Here is a 22,764-nt window from a genome sequence, read left to right on the forward strand (position 1 = left end):
CCCTGCAAGTCTCCTGAAGAGAGCAGCTTTTGTGCAAGCTTTGTTCAGGGTGGCGGAGAGGCTTCCCCGCCTGCTGTCCCGTTAGCTCAAGGGCAAGAGGTCTCTGTGAACACTGAATTGCAGGACACCAGGCTGAATAAAAGAGCTGACACTAGTGCCAGATGTGGGTGTACCTCCTTGTCCTTTCCCTGGGCCACAGGCTCTGATTAGGGCTTGGCTGCCTGCAGCTTATGGTGGGGCTGCAAGGGAACCTCGGAGGTTTTTTGTGGCTCATCCACCCCTCACCCAGCCCCAGGCTTTCCCCCCATACCTGTACACGAGCCTCAGTGAGGTCTGTCCTCATGGCTAGCTGCTCCCTGGCATAGACATCGGGATAGTGGGTCTTCTGGAAGACCTTCTCCAGCTCCTCCAGCTGGTAACTTGTGAAGGTGGTGCGGTTCCTCCTCTTTTTGCCCTTGTTGCTCTCCGAGTCGGCCTTGTCCATGGGGCTGGGGAGGTCTGTGCTGGCCCTGTCCTGGGGCACTTTCACCCCGGCCTCCTTCACGCTGAGGTAGCTGCTGTCCATTGCTGAAGGGTCGGAGCTTGGCTGCAAGTCAGGCTCTCCCAAACTGCTTTCCTTACCTGTTTGGGTGGGAGGTAAGGGAGGGAAGAGGGGGGCAGGTTTGACCAGGGATAGGGGGCAGGGAGACAGAGGAGGAAACAGATGTAAATCTTTTGACCAATTTTGCCCAGCACAGATGGGCAACAGGAGGTTGGGGCGAACTCTCTCAGCTCCTGCTCCCTCTCAGAGATTCAGGTGGGAGGATGAGCCCTGCACACTCACGTGCACACACCCCAGCAAGGCCCTCCTTCAACCTCCCAACACCCACGTCAGAACTGAACATCATGGAGCACTACATTCCTTGGTCCTGGCCACAGGAAAGGTCTCTGAGAGGTACCCATCTACTCCCTGCACCATGCAGGTCCCCTGTCACCAGCCCATCTGTGCTCCCCTGCTGAATTACACCGAGTAGAAAACCAGGAGTACCCAGCAGCCACATGTGGTGGCTCCTGCATCCTCAGGCAGTGGTGGTGTGTCAGCAGAGGTACTCCTGGCTGACACCCCCAGTCGCCCCCACAGCCTTCTGCCAGGACTTGCCCTGTTTTTGGCAAGGAGGCCGTGAACGGGACTCAGTGCCGTGGGAAAGGACAGTATGAGACACCTGCGGGAGCAGCACCCCCTGCGTGCAGGGCAGAGGGAAATGAGAGGAGTGTGACAGCAGTCTGGGGGGCTGTTCCTGCCTGACTGCCCTCAATAACTAGTAATTAATGAGATGTGACAGATGAGAACAGTATGGCAATGCGGGAGGAGGAGGTTTCAACCACTGAACCAGTGAACCGGTTCCTTTCTGAGGCTTTAGCAGCTACAGTAAAACCACCTTTGAGCTTTGTGACGGGGCAGATGCCTCCTCAGGCACAGGCACTATGTGTGTTCTCTCCTGCACATCTCCTGCCTCCAGTGACAGTGGTGTCCCCTTCATTAGCAAGAGTGATGCTATGCCATGGGGACCCATGGCTCTCCCTTATCTGATGCCGCTGCTCTGCATTTCTGTCACCAGGAGAGAAAAGAGGGATTTGTGTGAGCAACTGGCCACCTGGCATATAGTGTACAACCAAGTGTCATACCTGGACACATTTCTGGCTGGGATCTTTGGGCAAAAAGCGTGGTAGCCCTACTGCAGGTTTTAACCTTGAGCCACCATGCTCAGTTCCTAAAGGTGTGGGAAGTGGTACTGTGGTATTTTCTATCCATGCTTTCCTTACCAAGCCAAGGGCACATCAAGTGTCTCATCTTTTTTTTGAAATTTCACATTAGTCTATTTTCAAATGTTACCTGGCCAAGATTAGTCCTTCTGGGAAACAGCTGCACCATTTAGTGATGTCCCTGCTGGGAGCTTTTCCCTGGCAATGTCATAGCCAGGGTCATTAATGCCAGCTTAGGCATCTTAGTCCATGTCTTTGGCAACAGCCATTTTTTCCAGCACTCATCTCTTGTTACAAAATCCTTCTGCTAATTTGCTGTATATTTACAGTTTAGCCCTTCTGTGAACAGCTCTGTCACATCTTCACAGCCAAAAGCCCATGAAAGGGCTTGTGAGAGGCTGTACTGTGTACAAGCCCTTGCCCACCTCTCACTCTCACAGCTGAAAGGCTGCACTGAGGTGACAGGGATGAAACTAAAAGGATGAAATGTAGCTGTCACCCTCAGACATGAGGCCCAGCTTTAAGTTTGGGGAGATGAGCTATGAAAGGGATTTGAGAAGAGAATTGCCCATGTGGTACAGAGGGCTTGTAGGCAGACCTTGGCTGAAGGCAGTGGAGTTACCTGCCACTTTCACCCTACTGTGATTTCAGATTTATTGCTTTCTCTAATATTGTTCCCTCTGACTTTTGAGGAGCTCCCTGTAAAGCTTACCAAAGCTTGATGTTGTCTATCTCAGATCTCTTTGATTTGATCCTTGGGAACATTTTGCCAAAACTTATGCACCCTGGGTTCCAGGACCAGTGTTTAGGCCAGTGACTGTCCCACTTCCTCCTCTTTGAACCTGCCTTCTCCAACCAGCTGACTTCTCCCACTGCTCCTGGGGGATGCAGGTGGAAAGACCTGTCCAGAATGGGCTGGGATGGGGCCCTGTCCCACAGCCTTGGCAAATCATATGCTATGGATATGATATTTATAGTTTTCACAACTGAAAATAAAGCAGTTCCAGAAAGTCTGCAGCAATGGACTACCACCTATGAGAGTCAGTAGAGACAGAGGAATAAATAAAGCATTCCAAGAGGTTGGGTTTTTTTTCCCTTTCTCTCTTTCTTTTATTATTTATGATGTCAGGAAGCTCAGTACATTTTCCCCCACGGCTTTGTGCTGGCTGCCTCCCTAAATCCCAAGCCCCCTGCAGCTCCAGCAGCAGCAAACACAAGACCTGAAGCCTTTCCTTGGGAATTCCTCTGCTGTATTTATCTGCTTGTGGAGCTCAGCTATCTGGGGAATGGTCTGTGCAAGCACACAGAGAGAGAGAGAGAAGCTCTGTGTCTGTTCTAATTTCATTGGCAGCATAGCTTGAACTGCAGCTGAGAGCTGGGCCCCGGACTTTCAGCAGTGATGAGTTATCTCCATCACAAACTACCAGCCACAAGGAGCAAGGACTGTCCCTGCTGCACACACAGTGGGCGTTCCCATGCCTGCTCTGCCAGGCCACAGCCCTCTTTGCAGCTCAGCCATGCTGCTCTCATGCTCCTGCACTGCAGCAGACATGGGCTTCTTCACCTCTAGCCCCTGAGGGCCCTGGTGGGGATGAGCTGTTTCCAGGAGAGGGGCAGAAACTGTGGGATGGAGGGCAGGACAGCAGCGTAGGGAGGGCATGGTGTAAATCTACCCTCGGCTGAGCATCCCAAGAAGTAACTCTCAATCCCTAGAAACAGGCTCCCTGACCTCAAAACAGTCACGCTAAGTGCTGAAGTGAAACAAATTGCATACATCTGCATATGGATATGCCCAGATTTCCTGTAACTGGAGATGGCCTCAAAGTTTCAGTGCAAAGTTTGGGGTGTCTGTTTCTAATCAAACCTAGAGAGACCTTGAGTTACATATTGTGAAGATCTCCATGACAAGGAGTTAATGTGAGCACCACTGCACCCTTACAAGCCCGACAGGACTGTTTGGTGCCTCCTCCACTGCTTGCCAATCCATCCTTGCCCTTGTAGCAGTAGAAGGAGGATATTTTCTTGCTTCCCACAATTATACCCTGCTCTCATAGTGCCTTGGCTGCCTGCTAGGCCATCAGCACTACCAAGACTTTCCCTGAGTCATCCTGTGTCAGCTGCCAAGGAGCAGGGACAGTCCAGGATAACTGGGCATGTGAGCCCCAAGCATCTTGCAGCTCCTTTTGGGCAAGAGGGATGCCTGCATTCTCACTTCTTCTGCAGGGGATATGCCTTTCAAATCTCCCCACATCTGTCCTGGGAACCCTACGGAGGAGAAAGCGGGTGCAGGAGACACAAGACCATGTTCACATGTGACTATGAGGTAAGGTGCTGAGACAGCCGGGCATTGCGCTGCTCTGCTGACATGCTCCTGGAGGGAACAGTCATTTATCGTGCTGTCAGAATGCTTGGATCCACAACTTGTATCTGTTTTGTTTCTCAGGTGTGCTGTTTTGGGAGGCTGATGAAATAAAATGTTCACAGTGTACAATCTTATCCATGGAATTTAATTTAGAGTGAAATCAGCTTAGTACATCCACAGGGCAATGGAGAGTGGGACATTTCCAACACACAGCTTTGGGCCCAACTTGAAATGGTGGGTCTGCTTTGCACAGCACATGCGTGACAAGCCACAGCTCCTGCACGATAGGCTCCCTTACACAGATGCTGTGATGGCAGCCCCACAGCCCCTAAGGCTGCATGACAGCTACATGGCCAACACAACCCAGGGACACAGCCAGCACAGGAGAATTTCCCCTGGGCTCCAGGCAAAGAAGCCTGCTGGATCTTGGCCCTGCTAATGTACTGCTCCGGCAACAACTTGTCGAAGCTATTACAGCCTCAGTGAAGAGCTGATGCGACCCCAGTCCTGAGATGCTTCAGGAACAGCCTGGAACATGTGGCAGCTCACAGAGGCTGTCTGTGGACAGCTCATGTTCAAAGAGCATGGCACGGGTGGCATGGGGCTGCACCAGGCTGCCCCTCTGCACCCACACTAAAAGACATAGGGGCCTACTGCCTTCCTGTCCAAGTGTGGGCACAGCAGTGTTCCCCCCTGCCTACACCCAAATTCTATGGCCTACCATGCTGGCTACTTCCTGCTGCCTCTCCCTGCCTGCACAGGTGTGGTCTGACTCTTCATAGCAATGATGCTTTAAAAAAAAAAAAAGCTCTTAATGTCAGTCTTTCAACTCTTGCTTAAATACCAGTGTTAAAATTTTGCCTAGATAGGGTTCAGGCAGTGTATGTTACACTTCTTACCAAGGCAGATTTGCACCACAGCCCAGCCAGCACACCTCAAGGACTTTGCCAACCATAGGAACCTTATCCGACTCTTGTGATCTTGCCTTAACACATGCTGAAATCATTATACTTGTTTCTAAGCTGTCTGTTCAGTCTTCTGCCTCCTATCTATCATTAAAGTCTAGAAGTCAGCACAAGGCTATTATTTAAAAAACATCCACATTTTGGGTTATATTAGAAAAAACAAAGTGACTGGATTTTAGACATAAAAAGACCCAAATATTTAGGTTTATTTCTGTTCAGGGAGTCTGTGCTCTTGCAGTCTGCACATGTAGAGAAGATTTTAACACTTTTTTAGTTGTATATGGCATCTGTGATTTTATTAGCAATGATCAGATGCTTAATCATACTTTCACTCTTGGGCCCAACTGAGGTGTAAAACTGGGCAGCATTCATCTCTTAAATGCAGGTGGTAGAGTTCTACACAGGACACAAACCATTGGCTTTATTCTGGAAGCTGCAGTTACCTTTTGCTGCTAAGCAGAAACTGGCTGGACCATCTCCATCTCAGCTCTGAATAAGGATGAGTACATGGCCTGCCCATCCCTCCCAGCCAGGGACCTCATTTGGTTGATTGTGCAGAACCTGAAGAAAGGCTGAATGTGGTCTGTGCTGTTCCTCTGCTCATGGTACAGCATTCACTGACTTCCCATAGTGCTCTGGAGATCATTGCATGGATGTTCTCATCTGCATGGACACCATCCATCTCTGCTGAGCTTGTCAAACCTGCTGGCACTGCTGCTCTGCTGCCTGCAGCCTCCTGAGGCTCTACAGAGCAGGGGACACACACTGAGTGGCTACTCACGGTGAAACTCAATGTAAAAATAGCTGTGAAACACCTGATCCCCCTGGGGAGCTAATTACAGACAGAGCAAAGTCCTACAGAAAAGTCTACTTGTAGAGAAATGAAAGGAGGAAAGGAGTGTTTCTTTCTACTGTGCTCCTCCGGGCCACACCTAGGGCCCCCTCTTTGGGAAGAGACTTGTTTTTCTCATCAGAGCATACACCAGGAACAGGCCTGGAGCAGAAAGGTCTGAAAAACTCCTTCAGCTCCTGAAAAGCAGTCTGGGGACGATGCCAGGGGTGTCATACAGTGGGTCCATAGACATTCTTTTGGTGGCCCTGAAGCCAGTGTATAACTTGAGTCACTGGCTCTACCTCCACTGTGTGCCTGGGAGACGTTTCAGTGGGAGTCAAATTCACCTCAGCCCTGGCTGCACTTCAGCCCTCTTGTTCCAGGCTGGCTAGTTCTCCTGGAGTAAATCACTGTATGAGTTTGGGGACAGACAGCTTCATAAACATTAACTCTAGTGCTGCTGAGTTTACATCACAGCAAGCCTGGGGAATATGCACTATTTATTTGGGAAAATTGCCGTTCCTCTCACTTTTATTCTGATCTAGCTTTTTTCCCCTGATACAAACATCTGTTTTTGAGGGCATGTGTTGCTTTATTGCCTGATTAGCTGGATTCACACACCCTGTGGCTACTTGGGGAGAGCTCAGCATTGTCTGTACAAGTGCAACGTGCTGCTTGCTCCTCTTTCATGTTTTTTAAAGGACGCTAACAAAACTGGCTTTTACATAAACAAATCAATTCCGAAAACTCTGCATTGAATCTGTGGCTAGGGAAAAAGGCACAGCTCATTCCCCAAGTCCTTTTTCATGTGGCCCATTCATCTGAAAAGCAGGAAAGTGCTGACTAGCAAATTTTGAAGGCACAAAAATACTTCTAGCAACCTGCTGCAATTGCAGTTGACTTTCTGGCTCCCAGACCATGATATAAGGAAAGAGAAGGAGCAAGAAAATGTACTGCCATTGTGTCCATGGAGAGAAAATCAAACTGCTCCATTGCATACCATGGCTTCCTCACTATTGAATGTGAAGGGAGATTATTGCTTATGCCCATATTCTGGAGTTGGGCATCTCAGTTCTCTCTGATTAGTCCATTAATTTCCCAGTGACATGGTTTTGTCCTCTCTGACACCTGAAGGTCTTCAGTGTTGCAGGGGGTGACAGAGTGCCTTGGGGATGTGCCAGGACCAGCCGCAAGATGACTTTTTAAGTGACAGCAGAGGGAAGTGACGGCCACCTCAGTGGCATCAGAGCCTCATTAGATCCCACACAGGCGTGCCCAGGCACAGGGCTGGGGGTGATCAGCTACAGGTTTGCAGCATGCCAGGCTTTGTGCAAAGTTTAAAAGTATGACAGACAAGATGGGTCAGCTACTGCATTTTGAAATGTCTCATTTGCCACTGTAGGAATGTCATAAACAGCTAGGAAAAAATTGTGAGTTTCTGCTCTGTCCTACTTGTGTGTCTGCTAAAACAGTGCATATGAACCAAAAGCCATCTAGAACCACTGAATTGATATGTCCCTGATGTGTACCAGCTAAGGAAGATGGATGAGGCAGGCAAAGATGGGAAGGAGACTTGACAGGGCTTTCAGTTTCCTCTTGGCTCTGGTTTTAATACCTTTTGGATAAGTAGTCTCCTCCTTCCTAAGCAGTCCCTCATTGCCTTGCTGTGGCAGTGATCGCCTGAGGATCTTGGTTTTTCCCAAGCTCCTCAGAACCAGATGTGAGCACCTAACTGCTCTGAAGGCTTGGCTCAATGTTGAATAGACAAAATATGTTATATCATTAAGAAAAAAAATCAGCTTCAGTGGTATTGGACAAAGTATCGAATGGTGTCATCTCAGTCATAGACTCATACCTCATAGACTCACACAAGCTAGCAACACTTTATTGGGATTTCAGTCCAAAAGAGTCCACAGATCCTTGGGCAAGTGAAAGGTAGAACAGACAGGCCCCCAGTGCTGTTTGCTTAATACTTTTGTTCTCCACAGACAGACACTGTAGGGTTTTGCACACCTTGATGCTCTGTCCCAAAATGGGAACTCTGTTCTGCTCCTGTCTGAGTTTTCCTACTGGGACATCCCTACTGGCTGTCTGCAACTGGAGCAACATCTGCCCAATCCACCTTGTCTACCTTACTCTGGGATCGTTCAGTTATCCCTCTGGTGTGTTTCTTTTAGAAAAATCTAGATCCAGCAAGGTTGCTCCTCCCCTGCTTAGATGCTACCTCCAGCCGAGTTAGCAACAGTAGCATTTAAAGTAGCCAGGATTCAACCCCGCTCCCTGTGCTGGGGCTTTGTGAAGTCAGGCTCTGCACCTGGAGCAGGGAAAAATAAGGGTTGGGGAGCTCTGGGGCTGACAGCAGGCAGTGCCACTCAGTGCCTGCAGTAGCACTGAGGGCTGCTCAGATGTGAGTGACAGATGAGGTTGATGCAGGGCTTAGGGATAAGCTCTCACTCTGAAAGAAAGAGTGTAAATGGTCCCATCAGATGCAGATTTATGTATTCATCTTAAACTCACCCGTGCTGCTTGGCCACTGCAAGGATCTGAAGAGATCCCTCACCTGAGCACTGCAAGAGAAAAGAGGACTCTTCTCTGCAAGCTGTTATCTCCTCCAGAGGTTTCCCCTGCAACCAGTCAGTGCCTCTCTCTTCCCCACAACGTGCCCTGCATGTTTCCCCTACAATTTCTACCCCAGGCTGGGTGCTGGGTGAGCAGGACCTCTGCTCTGTCAGGGTGAGAGGGAGGCACAAGGCAGTGGTGCAGCCTTCCGGGTCTCAGTGTGTGTGTGTTGCTTTCCATGCTAAGCACACGCCAAGCAAGGCACTGCCAGCCATCACCTGTGACAGAGGGTATAAATCAGCCATCTAGTTAAGGAGGGAGTGGGGGACTCTTCCTGCTGGTGAGACAAAGCTGCCTGAAGGGAGTTGATCCTTGCTCTGATGTCTGGCTATGGCACAGTTTAATTCCCTGCTGCCAGCTTGCAGAGGGATTCACCCCATCCTGTGGGTCAGTGCCTGCCTGGACGCTGTTCACGTCATTTGGTTGGTTGGTCTGTCCGCCTCTCTCTGCATTCTTCTCTCTGTCTGCTTTGCAAAAGCAACCTCTCTGCAGCAGAGACAGCAATGCATTGCTGAAGTTCAGCTGCCTCCCAGAGGTGATTTCTAGTTGCCTGTTCTGTGCTGCTGGTAGCAGGGCTGGACCTGCAACCTGAAATTGCCAGCTCAGAAGGGGTCAGGAGGAAGAAGATTAGGGCCATTTTGCAATGAGCTGGGCAAGAGCTCAGCTGCATCTGCATTATGGAGTCCTGGTTCAAATTAATGACAGATGAACTTCAATGGCTTGCAGGCCTCGGCCAGGGTGGTGTCCGAGCAGGCTCTGCCCAGCTGGAGCAGGCAGCCTGCGGCCCTAGTCCAGCGAGGCACTGCAGCATGTGTGTGTCCCTGGACTACCCTTCTGCTAAAGTGCAGCGTTATGTGCTTCAGATGGGCAGCCAGGCAAGCCCTAACAAATCCTACCAACACTGCTCCCATGCTGCTCCTTGTGCTTCCCAGTCTGGGCCCTCAGGTGCCCCCATGGAGAAGACCTGGGGACTCTTGAGTCTGGGTGAGATGCTGTGGCAACCCCATTGGGACCCAAGTACAGCACACCTCAGCGGGATTTGGGTGCTACCTGTTACACTTGGAAATTGGAAAGCAGGAGTGATGGAAAGCTGGAGGAAAATCAGAAAACAACCAAAATTGGCTGAAGCTCGCTGAACCACAGAAAGGGTTGAGTTTAAACATTGAGACAAAGTTTGGGCAAGATTTCTTAGCAAAGTAGTTCTGCTTTTCTTCAGTTTTATACAGCTGATTAATAAAGAAAGGCCCAGACAAGGGAAGAAAAACCTTCAGCCTTCCCCAAACCTGCCTGTTCTTGGAAGAACATCTATAATTTATTTCCATTCCAACTGCACATTGCAAAACTCAAGGCCAGCCAGGTCTGGGAAAATTCCTACAAGCACTAGGCTTTTAGAAGCATTCCAGAAAGAAATTAGGTTTCTGGCTACCAAACCCACTAATTCACAGTCACCAGGGCTGGGAAGCGGACTGGCATCAACTTTTACTGGCAGATAGTAACAGGGCAGTAAAATCCCAAACTGAAGCAAGAAGCAGCACAACCAAACTGGGATCTTGCCAGCCAAGAAGGAAGACACAATAACCAACAGCAAACCTGAGAGCAGCAGGTTGTTTTCCCTGACCTTTACATCCTCGTCATGAGGTGGGGACAATGCTGCAGCCCCTCAGGGGGATGGGGAAGCCCAGACTCCTGACAGGGTCTGAGGGTGGCAGCAGCAATCCCTGGTATCCAGGGACTCTCATCCCTGGTCTCCAAGAGCCCACGTGCAGTGCAGGAGGTACACAGTGACCTCAAGGTCTCTCTGATCTCAAGAGCTGTTCTGAGGTGTTGAGGGGACATGGCTGCACTGCATGGCCTGGCTGTGAACCACAGTGTATCTGCACTGTGGAGAAAGGGCAAAGACAAAAACTCCAACTAAGACTGGCTTGCTTGGAAACTCCAGCTGACCCTGACACAGTCTAAACAAATATTTTTTTTAATTACTCAGAATGCCCCAGTTTTCTTATATATATCCCCAATGACTGTCATAAAATGTCTACAGAAAGGACTCCGTGAACCCCTGCTGCCCTGCTCTAGAGGCACGTATTTCAGCTCCAGTGAAACTGAAGTTTAATAAACCCCTGACCTCTGTAGGTTCCCTCCAGCCTCTGAACCAAACAATTCTCCCCTGCCTCAGCCTGACTCTGGGTCTATGTCTACCACCACTATTTGCCATGAGCAGCCAACTCTGCTGCAGCCTCCCATGGGAGACCACCACGAGTTGTGAGTGCTACGCTCTTGTGCCTCACCTTTTTTTCTGCTGGGGCTGTGAGGATTAGGGAAAGAGTGGTTGGAACTCTCCCTCATTTGTCATCAGCTCTGAAACATATATACCAACTTAGGACACCTCTGGAGCTTTAGCTCCACATCCTTCATATCCCAGAAGAGAGAAGGTATATGTTGACTATGGGAGCCAGGTATGGATAATCCAAGTCTTTTGAATGATTCCATTAGCTGATGCAAGCCACTGTGCTTCATAAAATACTGGGAAAGCCCACTTGCATCGCGGTTTAAGTGCAATGCTTTCCTCATCCAAAAAAACACTTATGTGTTGTTCAATAATCTCCCTTTAATGAGGTTTTGCCAACTCATCAAGGAGTTAAAATGATACTGCATGACTTGGCCAATTACTCTCATGAGACACTTGTGCAAGAGCCCAAACACATGGTTCCCAAAGGAAAGGGATGAAAATGATTTACAGAAGCAGTGAGGCAAAGGTTGATTGATAATGAGGCACTCAGAGGAAATGGGATGAATGTGCCTAATATTCCTCTAGTAAATGAACAACAAATAGTATTCTCAATCAGCAACTCACTTTTTAAATTTTGAGCTGAGAATAGCAAGATTCACAGATTCATAGATTATTCTGAGTTGGAAAGGACCCACAAGGATCACTGAGTCCAAGTCTGAAGTGAATAGCCCATGTGGGGATTGAACCCAAGATGCAGGTCAAATGACAGTTATTAAGGGGAAAAAAAATCCATTAGGTAGTACTGAGCAAGGAAAACATGCACAAAAGTGTGCTCTTACTTGTGAAAGGGGAGTTGTGAATTGCTCAAAGGGTAAACTGTGCTTGTCAAGTAATTCAGCGTGCTATGCACTCCCAGGTCAGAGAAAGGGATTTCGTTTCTCTTGAGAACTACTTCACCTTGCAACACATATCATTGTCACCAGGGGGAAAAAAATGAAACAAAAAACCAAAACAACCAAAAAAACAAAAATCCCAGAAGTTTGCATGAGTCAAGAGTATTTGACCTTTATTTTCTACTCCACCTCTATGTTTCACTCCTTTTCCCAGACTTTGTGCCTGATGAGCCACATTCCCACAGTGTCTGCCTATCCTGCACATGCTCTCCAGCCACTTGACCCTGATGGCCAAAGTTACTGGAGTCTGGCCACTCGCTGAACTTGGTGGTGACCAAACCAGGCCAAGGTGTGGATCTCTGACCATCACCTGCACCACCAAATTCCTTTATAAAGCTGCCCCAGGAAGCTGTTGCCCCTGGTGCTGTTGTGGCTGCAGATGGTTACACTGTGTGGTGCCTCTGCCAGCTGGAATGGTCCCTGCCTGCATGGCACCACAGTTAAACACAATGCCAGGACCAAACATGTCTACTGGACCTAAGAGGATGAGCAGTGAGAGCACTCTCTCAAGGGCTTTTGTGCCATTCCTCTTAACTTTTTCTTCCTAAATACTTCTTGCTTTCTGGGTCTTTGGATCACATACACTGGACCCCTCTCTGTGGGTGAACAGTTCTCCATTTTCTCGTCATCATCCAGTGTTTGAAGGTGATTATTATTTACTGCATGGCATGCACACCCTATTCAGCAGTGTCCTCTGGGCTTCCTACGGCATCCACTGAGCTGAGCCGGAGGGTCGCGTGGAGATGCCTGAGTCACAGCGAGCCCGTGAGGTGAGGCACTGCTATTTCTCATACTGTGTGTGTGGCAAGGGGAGACAGAGCCACCAGGCACACACAGACACTCTATCACAGCCTGAGTTTTTAAAAGTACTTAGTGCTGTCTAATGCTCTTGCAGCCTGGAGGTGAAGGTCCTGTTGGCCTCAGCTATGCCTCTCAGGTGCCTGAATCATGCAATGCCTTTGTATCTTGGCCAAGTAGATAGAAGCCCCTGTTCAATCCAAAACACTCCTCAGTCTTTAGAACAAGTTTGTGCCTCATCAAAATTCCTTATCCTTATCCCATCCTTTGCTCCCCTTCTGTGCCTGGATCCAAGCAAGTCTGGGCCAAATACTGGGGTAAATGGCCACTGCAATAAGAGTAGGTTCAGACCTGGCTGGAAAGACTCCCAGAACATGAGAAATCTGCAGTGTCTTTAGGTGTGAAAATCAAAGATGTCACTACTGAGACAGTTCAAACCACAACTCCTTATGGCTAGTTGTTGGATAATCTTTCAGAGGAAAGGCACAAAGCACATTTCCTACCCAAAACTCAGCTCCACTGTAAATCTGATGATCTTGCTCCACAGCACAGTGCAGCAGAACTTATGAAAAAAGTCATCATCAGATTTTTTCCTGACATGGAGAAAATAAAAATGTGCTTAGTTTTAGTTACATTGTTGGAAACAGCTTAATTGATTCAGAAGAACTTTTTAAAAAAAAGTATTATAAAAACAGCCAGAGGCAAACAACTGCTGTGGGAGCTTTTAGGCAAGATTGTTAACTTTTGATTAAGTTAGAAGAAACTGGATGCAGGACTGTGGTATGAAGTGTCAGGCAGTAGACACAAACAGCAGTGACTCTGGTAACACATTTTCCCAACAGAAAACAAAAAAATCATGACTCTTGGAAGGAGAGGAACTCCTGGAGCACCACTAGTTCTAAACCGAACTGGATGATTATGTGAAAGATAATGACCATGAAAATCAGCCTAAATTAAAAACTGTATCCACATCAGCTGAGTTCATGCCCACTTTTTTGTTTGCTTCCAGTTAACATTCCAGGCAGGATGGGATCATATTGACATGAGTGACTACAAATGTCAAGTAAACATTAGCAAACATTTACAGAAATCATCTTTAGGAACTTGTGAAAAGGAGTATTTGTCCCAGAAACCTGCTTTTGACAGAGGCGCTCATCCAATCAGGGAACAAAGACTCATCATTTGTGTCCGCCGTGTACCTACCTTCCACTCACCACCACAGATGCCCTTTCAGCTGCCTGCTCCTTGCACCAGTTCACACACACACAATCTGCTGACCAAAGATTACTCACTAACATCATCCCAACAACAATCCTGTCCCAGACAGACCTCAAAAAATCATACCTTGCTCACAATTTGCAAATAAAACACATGGGGCATTCATCCCTGCTGCTGCCTGTCTCCCAAAATACTTCCTTAGGGGAGCCCTTATTTTGGGGATACCTGATCTCCATAAGGGTGGCTGTGTTCTGACACAGACCACAACTCAGAAAGTCTCTGCCTAGAGACATCATGAAGCCAGTGCCACAAGCAGAGCTTCGGTGCTTAAAAGATGCCTTTTTCAGCAGGGTGGGAAGCAGCAGGAGGCCTTAAAAGCAGGTGGAAAGAGTGACTGCAGGCAGGATGGCCTAGAGAGGAGAATAAAATGCACAATCAGAAAACATGGGCTGGAATCAATACACATGGAAAGCACCAGCTTGAAAGGTACGTGCTCTTTCAGACTTTCCTAGATGAGAGCAAGCAAGACCCCTTTTCACCAGCTGCCTTGCTGTTCTCCTCAGAAACAAGCCTGTCTGCAAGGGTTGAAATTTAGGAAGAACAGATAAACACCTCAGTTTCCAATGTCTGAGGGCTCCTGGAATTAGTGGGGCCACTAGGCATCAGTTGGCCTCTGCTTCCCCAAAGCATTTCCAGCTCCCAGGCTCAGAGTACTTGTAGCGAAGGATGAAGGGGACTGCAGTGGGTTGCTTTCTCTGTCCCTCCCATCTCAGACTAAGCTTCCCACACACTGCCTTCTCAGATTTACTATCTCACAGTACATTTGGGTCATGGTTTTTCAGACTCCATGAGAGTCAAACATGCCTGTGTGGGAATGTGCGATTTCTTCTGCAATTCATTTTGTTTATGGGGCTCTCAGGAGAAAATATACAGTCAGATATAAATAATGGGACTCCAAACTCCAAAACTCCTTCAGTGAACACAGTTATGAGTATGTAGCTTCCAAGAGCCAGGGATTTAGAGTCAAGATTTTAGTGCTAGAGGAAACTCTCTATCCCAAAGAAGGGAGCGCAGCCCTGGTCTGTGCCTGCTGGTAACAAGAGACTTGCCTGGAATCAGGGACCATCTGAGTATTTGCTGCTTATGTCCTCCAAAGCAAAGATGTGACTTCCTGAACTGGCTTAAACCACGTTGTTCTTCCCACTGACACCTTCTACAGCTGGTGAAGCTGAGGCTTATAAACAGGGATAGCACACTGTGCAATTTACTTCAAACTGTGGTATGGGGTGGACTACATAATGTGTTTGTAACTTTGTCAAGGACATGATCTGACATAAACACAAAATAAAAGATTACTTCGTCTCCTGTCACCTGATGGACTGTGATGTTTGGATGCTACAGTAAGAAGCTTCATAGATTATTACCAGCCAGGGACAGTCTGGAAGCCCATGTACCATCTTTTTATTTAATGGTTCTTGCCCCAGGAGGAAGCTGGGGCCGTTCTGTGGAGCAGAACTGCCTGCCTGGAAAAGGGGTGTTCTGCCTTAACATCCCTTTGGGCAGGACACAACAGGACAAGGAGCAGGTCACCTCAACCTTGGTGCTACAGTGCTATCACTGTCATACTGCCAGGTCCCATGCTTTCCCCTGCCACCTGGGCCAGGCATGCTCTGGGATGTGCTTTGGGCAGTCTTCAGTGCCCACGCTCACACCACTGTGGTAATACTTCTGGCACAGGACTGAACCAAAGGGAACTGCTTTGTGTACCACTGTTGGGCATAACCCTGCAAAAACATGTCTTGCTCAGCCTCCTTCCAGAAGAAACCAGATCCATGGACCTACCTCATGCCAGGCATACAGGGAGGAAGCGCCAGAGCAACCGATGTAGCTATTTACATACTCATATTGCATTTTCCTATTGGGACATTTTCATAGAGCTTGGATTGACTTTGCTCCCACTGGGATGCCACCTCAGGCTTTCAGCTGCTATTCCCTTTTCTTTTGAACTCCTGAGGCGGAGTTCTCAGCAAAGTTTTTGGTTTTAATAAAATCTGTGGGCTAAATGAGGCCATTCCCTACATTTCCCCAGTGGGGAACTAATTTCTACCAGACTCGACATCCTTAACTGTATTCTTGGCTTTCAGGACCCACTCAGTTACCCTCATAACTTCTCCTTGGCCAGGACCCACTGGCCTCTTATGTGTTAATGCATGCATGTGGTCACTGCTACAGACCACGGTTTATCTGCTGCAGGCTCCTAAGATCTCCATCTCTGTAGGATATGCAGTCAGCCAGGTTCCTACACAAAAGCCTACATCAGAGAACATTCATTGCCTCAGGTAATGTTTGCAGCAGATTTTCTCTAGAAAAACCTAGGCTGTTCCCCGTGATTTTTGCAGTGTCCAGATAGGCCAGACTTACATAGTCCAGATTTATGAATTTCTCCCAAGGACTGTGCTATGTTTCCTGGTTAATGTCTGACAAGGGGAACTGGGCTCAGACAGTGCTTTCCCTTTACACTGAAAGTCATTAAACCCAACAGAACAGACAAAGGGCTGGACCAGTCCTGGTCCTTTTGTCACTCTCTTGTGAAGTGTCTGGGGGCTGATTCAGTTGCCCACTCACGGGGTTTTGGTGCTGTGCAAGACACACTAAGGTCTGTCAGATGCTGACACAGGGCAGGTACCCAGGCCTTGAGGAGCAGCACAGGGAGACCAGGGAGTGTAAATGGAGTTATCTCAGGCCAGGTGGCAGGCAGTTGCCTCAATGCCTCCTCTCAGCACCAGCCAAGCTTCTCCTTCCTACCATCTTTAGGATGCTAGATACCTCCTAGGCCTTTACCAGCATCTGACAAACCTGTTGAAATATTTTGGCATCAAAGCCTCTGCCTTGTTGCATGTTCTTTGTGTCTTGGTCCCCAAATATGGTGAAAAATTCATCCCTTAGAAGCTTGGTTGCTACCACAGCGTCTTGGCTCCTTTTTGGGTGAACTTCAGGTCATTTTCTAAAGAAATCCATAGCTACCAACAAATATTGTCTGGCAGATTCTGTCTCAGGCAAAGGCCCAACAACACCAACAGCAATGAATCACAGTAAGGCCCCCAGGAGACACTGCCCAGTAGGGTTTGTCCCCATCTTTGGGGACCCACTTCAGAAATACAACACATGCAAGAAAAGCATCACACTTCATTGTAGTAACTCTCCATCATCTGTCTGCATTTTCCTCAAAACCAACTCTCTCATGGCTTGACTAAAGACTTTACAACTTCAAGACATCACAGCAAAACATCAGAACCTCTTTTTTGAGTGTTTTCGTGATAATGAGCTCTCATGAGTGCGTCACACGTTGTTTTGTTTTCCCGTTTCCTGTACATTTCATCTTTAAATTCCAAGCTTTCCCACCACGACTGGAGGGCTTTTGCCTTGCTAGTCTGAAAAGAGTCAAAAAGCAGACAAGGTTGCCAAACAAAGGATTTTTTATTTTAATCACACCTTGTTTGACACCAGGAGTCTTTCTGAGGAGCTCTCCCTCTTAGTTCCATGAACTCTGCTCTTGCAAACTTACATCTATGGATGAAATAGGAGAGTTTTCATTCCTGCACACTGTGGAAGAAGGAGGTAAAAAAGGATGCAGTCTCAGTTTTTTCTTGCTGCCCTGCTGAGGGAGGTATCTGCCCAAAAAAAGGCCTTTGAACAAGGCACTGGCAGAACAAGTCTTTGGTGACTGCTCGTGTCAGTGCTGTTCCGACCCCACAGGCACCCCCAGCTGTGTTCAATGGAAACTGCTTCAGCCCTGAAAATGCCTGGCTGCTCTCCTTTCACTGTCGGGGTAGCTTTCTCTTCTCACAAGGGGCGTGTGGAGCTTTTGTAATCCTGGCAAGTCTGCAGCTGAGCCTCCAGGAGCAGGATCAGTGCCCTGCAAAGCCAGACAGGCTGACAGTTCTGTGCTCCCTTCCCTGACATTGAGGAAGCTCTGCCCCTTTGTTCCTGGCTGAGTTTGCCCAGGCTGCATTTTATGCCTCTCTCCAGCAGTTCACCTTGCTCTGGGTTCAGTTTAGATTGGCAGCCTGGAGCTCATGACAGCATCATCATAAAACATCATTGGTTCCTGTTGAAGGGCTCAGCACACACCAGGACATCCCTAGCTGTACCACAGGGACTGGGTGGCTGCCCATGTAGTACCTCCTGTCTTGGTTTCTCGAGGGAGGGCTGCTGTACACAGAGGATGGGAGACCCACACTACAGTATTTTATGGACTTGTGCTAACATGAAAGACGTTTTCACCTCCAGATATTCACTGTGGAAACCAAAATGAACCTAGCAAGGCACATCCCAGATATTATCTAATAATGGTAAGACACAAGCACCCTCTGGTTAATATACTACACAGCAAAGCTCTTGCTGGCCTTCTTTTCTTACCAGGACAACCAATGAGGTCCAAAAACTGTATAGAAGCTCAGAGACAGCTCAGGGCCTGCCCACAGAGGCAGGCACCACAAATGGATTGACCAAACCTCTTTCTTTCATATGAGCCAGGTTTTGGAAGGAAAACACTGCAGGCTGACAGCCCTGGTGCTGACTGACCAGGTCATATCCCCAGTGATGTATATGCTGAGTGTTAGTTCATCCCCTACCTTGGCTATGCTGAGCTGTTTCCTGGATCCCAGCAGTCCGTTCTCCCGCATGCATTTTTTGCCAGTAAGAATATTTTCCTCAGTCCCTGCCTTCCATCAGACCCATGCGAGGGTGAGGGCCACATTTTGGGCTGTGCCATCATCTCCCTCTCTGGTTTCAATGACCAGCTGCAGTACCTGAATGAGCACCTGTGATGTCTGCAAATTACACAGGTGATAAATCCCTCTCCTGCTACTTGGCTATTCCCATTCCCCACTCTCTGAGGGGGACTGCTGACAAATGGAGAAAAATAGGCTGTTCAACTAAGAACTCCAATTTTCACCACCAAGGCTGAGGAAAAGGGGATTTCCAGGACAACCAGCCACAAAACCAAACTTATTAAAGGCTACAAGGGAACAGCAGGGTTCTCTGGACACCAACTTAATATCCAAGTCTGGGCACAAATAAGCCTTATTATAACTTCAACTCTAACTCAAAACCAGCATCACCCAACTTTGCATGCACAGCTACAGGTCCCCCTGTTTCCTGAGCTGACTTTGGGCCTTTCAGTAGATTTTAATGAGGCTCTGTCCTGACCAGCCATATATTTATAACAACCCTCTCTGTGGATATTTCCCCTCCCCAACAGAGCAGTTAACTTAGTCGCTGCACTCATGTTTGATGTTGTAGCCAATACCCCATTGCTTTCTATCCTTCCTAAGTCCCTTTTTCTAATAGCTTGGAGTGGTATGAACTGGATGGAAATACTAATTTCTGTAGCACAGGACCTATATAAAGCAACCAGCTTCCCTCTCTTCCAGTAGCAGCTTTCCAACTTCTGTTCAAGAGCTGAAATGCAGTATTTAAGCTCTGCCATAAATCCCACAGCTCCATGGATGTTTCTGGCCTTCTGCACAACCTGACTAACTGTCTAGCAATTGGTCCATCGGCTATTTGTCTTGGAAGTCCTCACTGGAGATGTGAGGAGCACAAAATGTCTGCAGGTCCTCTGCCAGTTTAGGTAGGCTCTTCTTCCTCTTGCCTTCTAGCATTTGGCTGTGTCCTGTCTAGCTCAGAGTGATATCTGGCTCCAATCTGCTTATGAAGGTTCAGACCAAATCTTGATAAGGCAGGTTATGTCTATAGCACAGTGCTTCTCAGCTCTCAGCTATGGGTTCTTGCCACAGCTGTGCTCCTGACTCTACTCCAGGAAGAGGTCTGGGCATGCAGCATCCCAGGGAAGGCTGGAAAAGAACCGCATGGTGCTCCAGAAGGTCTTGCAGCTTCTTGAACTGTAGATCAGCTGTGGTCCAGGCTCTAGTGCATACCCTGCCCCACCGTTTGGCCTCAGGCTCTCCTCTGGGAGCAAGCTCTGCAGAATGAAGCTCTGCCCAGATCCTCTTTCCAGCAAGTTGCACAGTGGGAACGGACATGCATCAGCCTCCCATGCAGTATTTCTTGAGTGACATCTCTGGGGCAGGAAAAACCTGATGCTGTGGTCTTGTGCACACACACTGGAAAGGGCCAGTCTCATAAGTGACCCATCCCCACCTGGCACGCTCAGGGTCTAGCTCCATGCCCAGCAGGCTGGCACCCCAGTGAGCCTTTGGTGTAATTTTTGAAATGCTTCTCTTTTCTTTCAGGAACCTTGCTGTGGCACAGGTCTCGTATTTAGTTTTGGGCTGAGCAATATTTTCCTCTTTCCCCTGTTTTGTGAAACAACTTCTAGCCTGTGTCACACCCATTCCTCAACACCTCTCAGAGTCATGGTCTTGCAGATGGGCCTTCAGATCTCTCTGAGCACTCACCCAGAACATTCTCTGATTGTTTTTGACCCTTTCTGGGAAAATTCTCGGTATTGCACTCTTTCTGTGTGCATACTGTACAACTTTGGTTCCTTTTGATTTAATTCTGGTGTGAATTTCTTTCACTTCCCACTGCTCCTGAATAGATTAGATGTCTGCAAGCACTTTTGTTATCTGATCTCTCTTGCATCAAAAGAATGAATACAGTTCCTCATTTCCCTTTTTGGAAACAGCATCCTACCCCAAAAACGATGTTACAGCTCCCAAGTGAAGCAGTCAGTCAATATCCAAAGTCCCGAGGGGACTGCTTCCACTACAGGGAGGAACTGATGCAACACGAGATATTTCTTTTAGGCAGCAGTGCTTGCACACAGAGCCCAGATGGGGAACAACAGCAATCAGATAGAAGTTATACTGAGACCTTACAAGTTTATTTTATTCCCCCAGACACCAGTCTACCTGACACATTTGTTCTCTTCCTCAGTTTCCTCATTCCCCATTGATAGCATTTCTCTGATGGGCCTTGATGCTGTTGTCTCCCTGCCCTTTGGTTTTGTAGGGTTTTCAGACTTCCACTGAATTAAGGTGGCTGTTATCTTCATAAGCCCCGCAGGGTTTGCATCCAGGCTCAACATACAGCATGTCTGTTGGTGAGTAAACCAGGTTACCTTTCAGGCTCCACCACCAGCTTGCCCACTTCCTTACAGCTAATGAACACAGTTCTTGCTAATAAAGAATATATTTAGAAATAATACTGATTCAACCATCTGTTTCCAGTAAGCAGATTAAATGTAAAAAGATAAACACTTAAACTGCATCTTCATTAAAAAAAAAATCAGATACAAATAGACTTAAATATATATTTAATGTTGAGCTGGGTAATGCAACGATCTTCAATCAGTGCAGATGAGAGACCACAGCTCATGACATACCAGCTTGTCATGACTAAATCCTGCTGGGACCTGAAGACAGCAGATACTAAATGCTGAATCACAGCTATTCTCAAGGGAGATATAAAGAATTTGATACTGGTGCTTTCATACTTAGATAGTTTGTAAAGTCAGTTGCACACCACCTTCCATAATAATGCCGAGTCTGTCCCTGCTTATTACCCATCCAAGATATCTCCTCTTCTTCTCCCCCTGCCTCTCCTCATTCATGTCTGCTCCTTCCTCTCTCCACCCATTTCCCCTATTTCTCACTGATTCCTCTCTTTGACCAAAAAATTACCTTAGAATTATCATGGTGATCACAATTGCTCTTTCACATTGTGTCTACTTATGTGACAGTCAAAATATGAAGGTGATTTGCAAACACTAGTGAAAAATAGGGCCAAGCAGATTCACCAGTATGTATAATATTGAATCATCTGAACTTACACAGAAATAAAGTGGAGGTCATTTATTTAATATATGTAAGCAGCTCTCCTCCTTTACTTATGAACTTTCCTTTACAAGTTGAGGCTGCTGAGACACATGTAACTATGATACATTGTTCTGACATTTTATTAATAAGAAATATTCCCATCCATCTCTTAGTAAATGTTTCTCAAGTCACAGGGGTCCTATATCAGCTGCATTACCATTTAGGGTTCTCCTAATCCAGAACTCTCTCTTTTCCTTTTGAAAATGTATCTACATAAAGATATTAGACCTGTGCTTTCCAACATGATTAACAATTGAGATGGGATTTTTTTTCAGATATGTAGGAGGAGTACCTCAGAAACATATGACTTTGGGGCAGGGATTGCTCAGCATTTTCTGAAAAGCACAACTCGTGTTGGGCAGTATAGGCTGCCTACATTGATGAGTTGCTTTTTACAGATTACACCATTAACGTGGATTGGCAGGCTAAGCCTATTTTACATGCTGAGAGACCTGAGCATATGAGAACACACCGATTGCTTACAGCTTCTTGCACAGAATAAGGACATGACTGTCAAGAAACCTAAGTAAAAGCCCCTACAAAATCACACACGGGACCTCTACTCCGTGAGTTTCTAACTCCAGCAGTGGCTCCTTCTCTAGCCGGCTGAGTGCCTCCTTTTGCCGGAGCCACGGCCCTGCGAAGGTCACACTGGTGCCACTGAGTGGCCACAGCTTCACCTTGCACAAGCCGCTCGGGTGTTCCAAGTGTCATTTTTTCCAACTGTAAAATGAGAATAAAAACCTCTTACTGTCCCGAGACACATTCACACTTTTTACCTGAGAATTGCTACAGCTACAAAAATGCCCTGAACAAATAATAAAGCATCTTAAGGACTCCAGGGAGCAAAACTGGCTAAAGGGCCAGGAACTAGGATGACCAAATGGACAGGTCTGGAGTTGTCCTTTAGCAGCAGACCTTGGCTCCGAGCCTCTCAGACCCCACCTCCCTCTTACAAGGGAAACTCATCACGGCTTTGAACGCAGGGCTTGGAGAACGAATAAATCTTCACGATCTGAGGGATTGAAGTCTGCACATTAGCTCCCCTTAAACCGTGGGTGCCTTTAACTTGGGAGGTTAGAAACCACAGCCAAAGAAATCTCTTTTGATTCACAACTTGTTTTGAGCAGTCACCCATAAAGCAGCCTGTGAATCACTCCAGCCAGTTAGTCATGCAACCACACTGAATGTACACTCAAAAGC

General features: G+C 47.6%; 1 protein-coding gene across 2 annotated transcripts in view; it reads right to left on the reverse strand.

Annotated features, from left to right (window-relative positions):
* The window catches only part of ALX4 (ALX homeobox 4), a 38,843-nt gene that overhangs the window by 9,856 nt on the left and 6,223 nt on the right, over positions 1–22,764 (reverse strand). For both annotated transcript variants that reach the window (XM_069017179.1, XM_069017178.1), the window contains one exon: positions 311–621. In XM_069017179.1, coding sequence (XP_068873280.1) covers positions 311–621 — 311 coding nt within the window. The remainder of the gene's footprint in view (positions 1–310; positions 622–22,764) is intronic.

This window comes from Aphelocoma coerulescens, chromosome 5 (assembly GCF_041296385.1).
Source record: "Aphelocoma coerulescens isolate FSJ_1873_10779 chromosome 5, UR_Acoe_1.0, whole genome shotgun sequence".
In the NCBI taxonomy this organism is placed as follows: domain Eukaryota; kingdom Metazoa; phylum Chordata; class Aves; order Passeriformes; family Corvidae; genus Aphelocoma; species Aphelocoma coerulescens.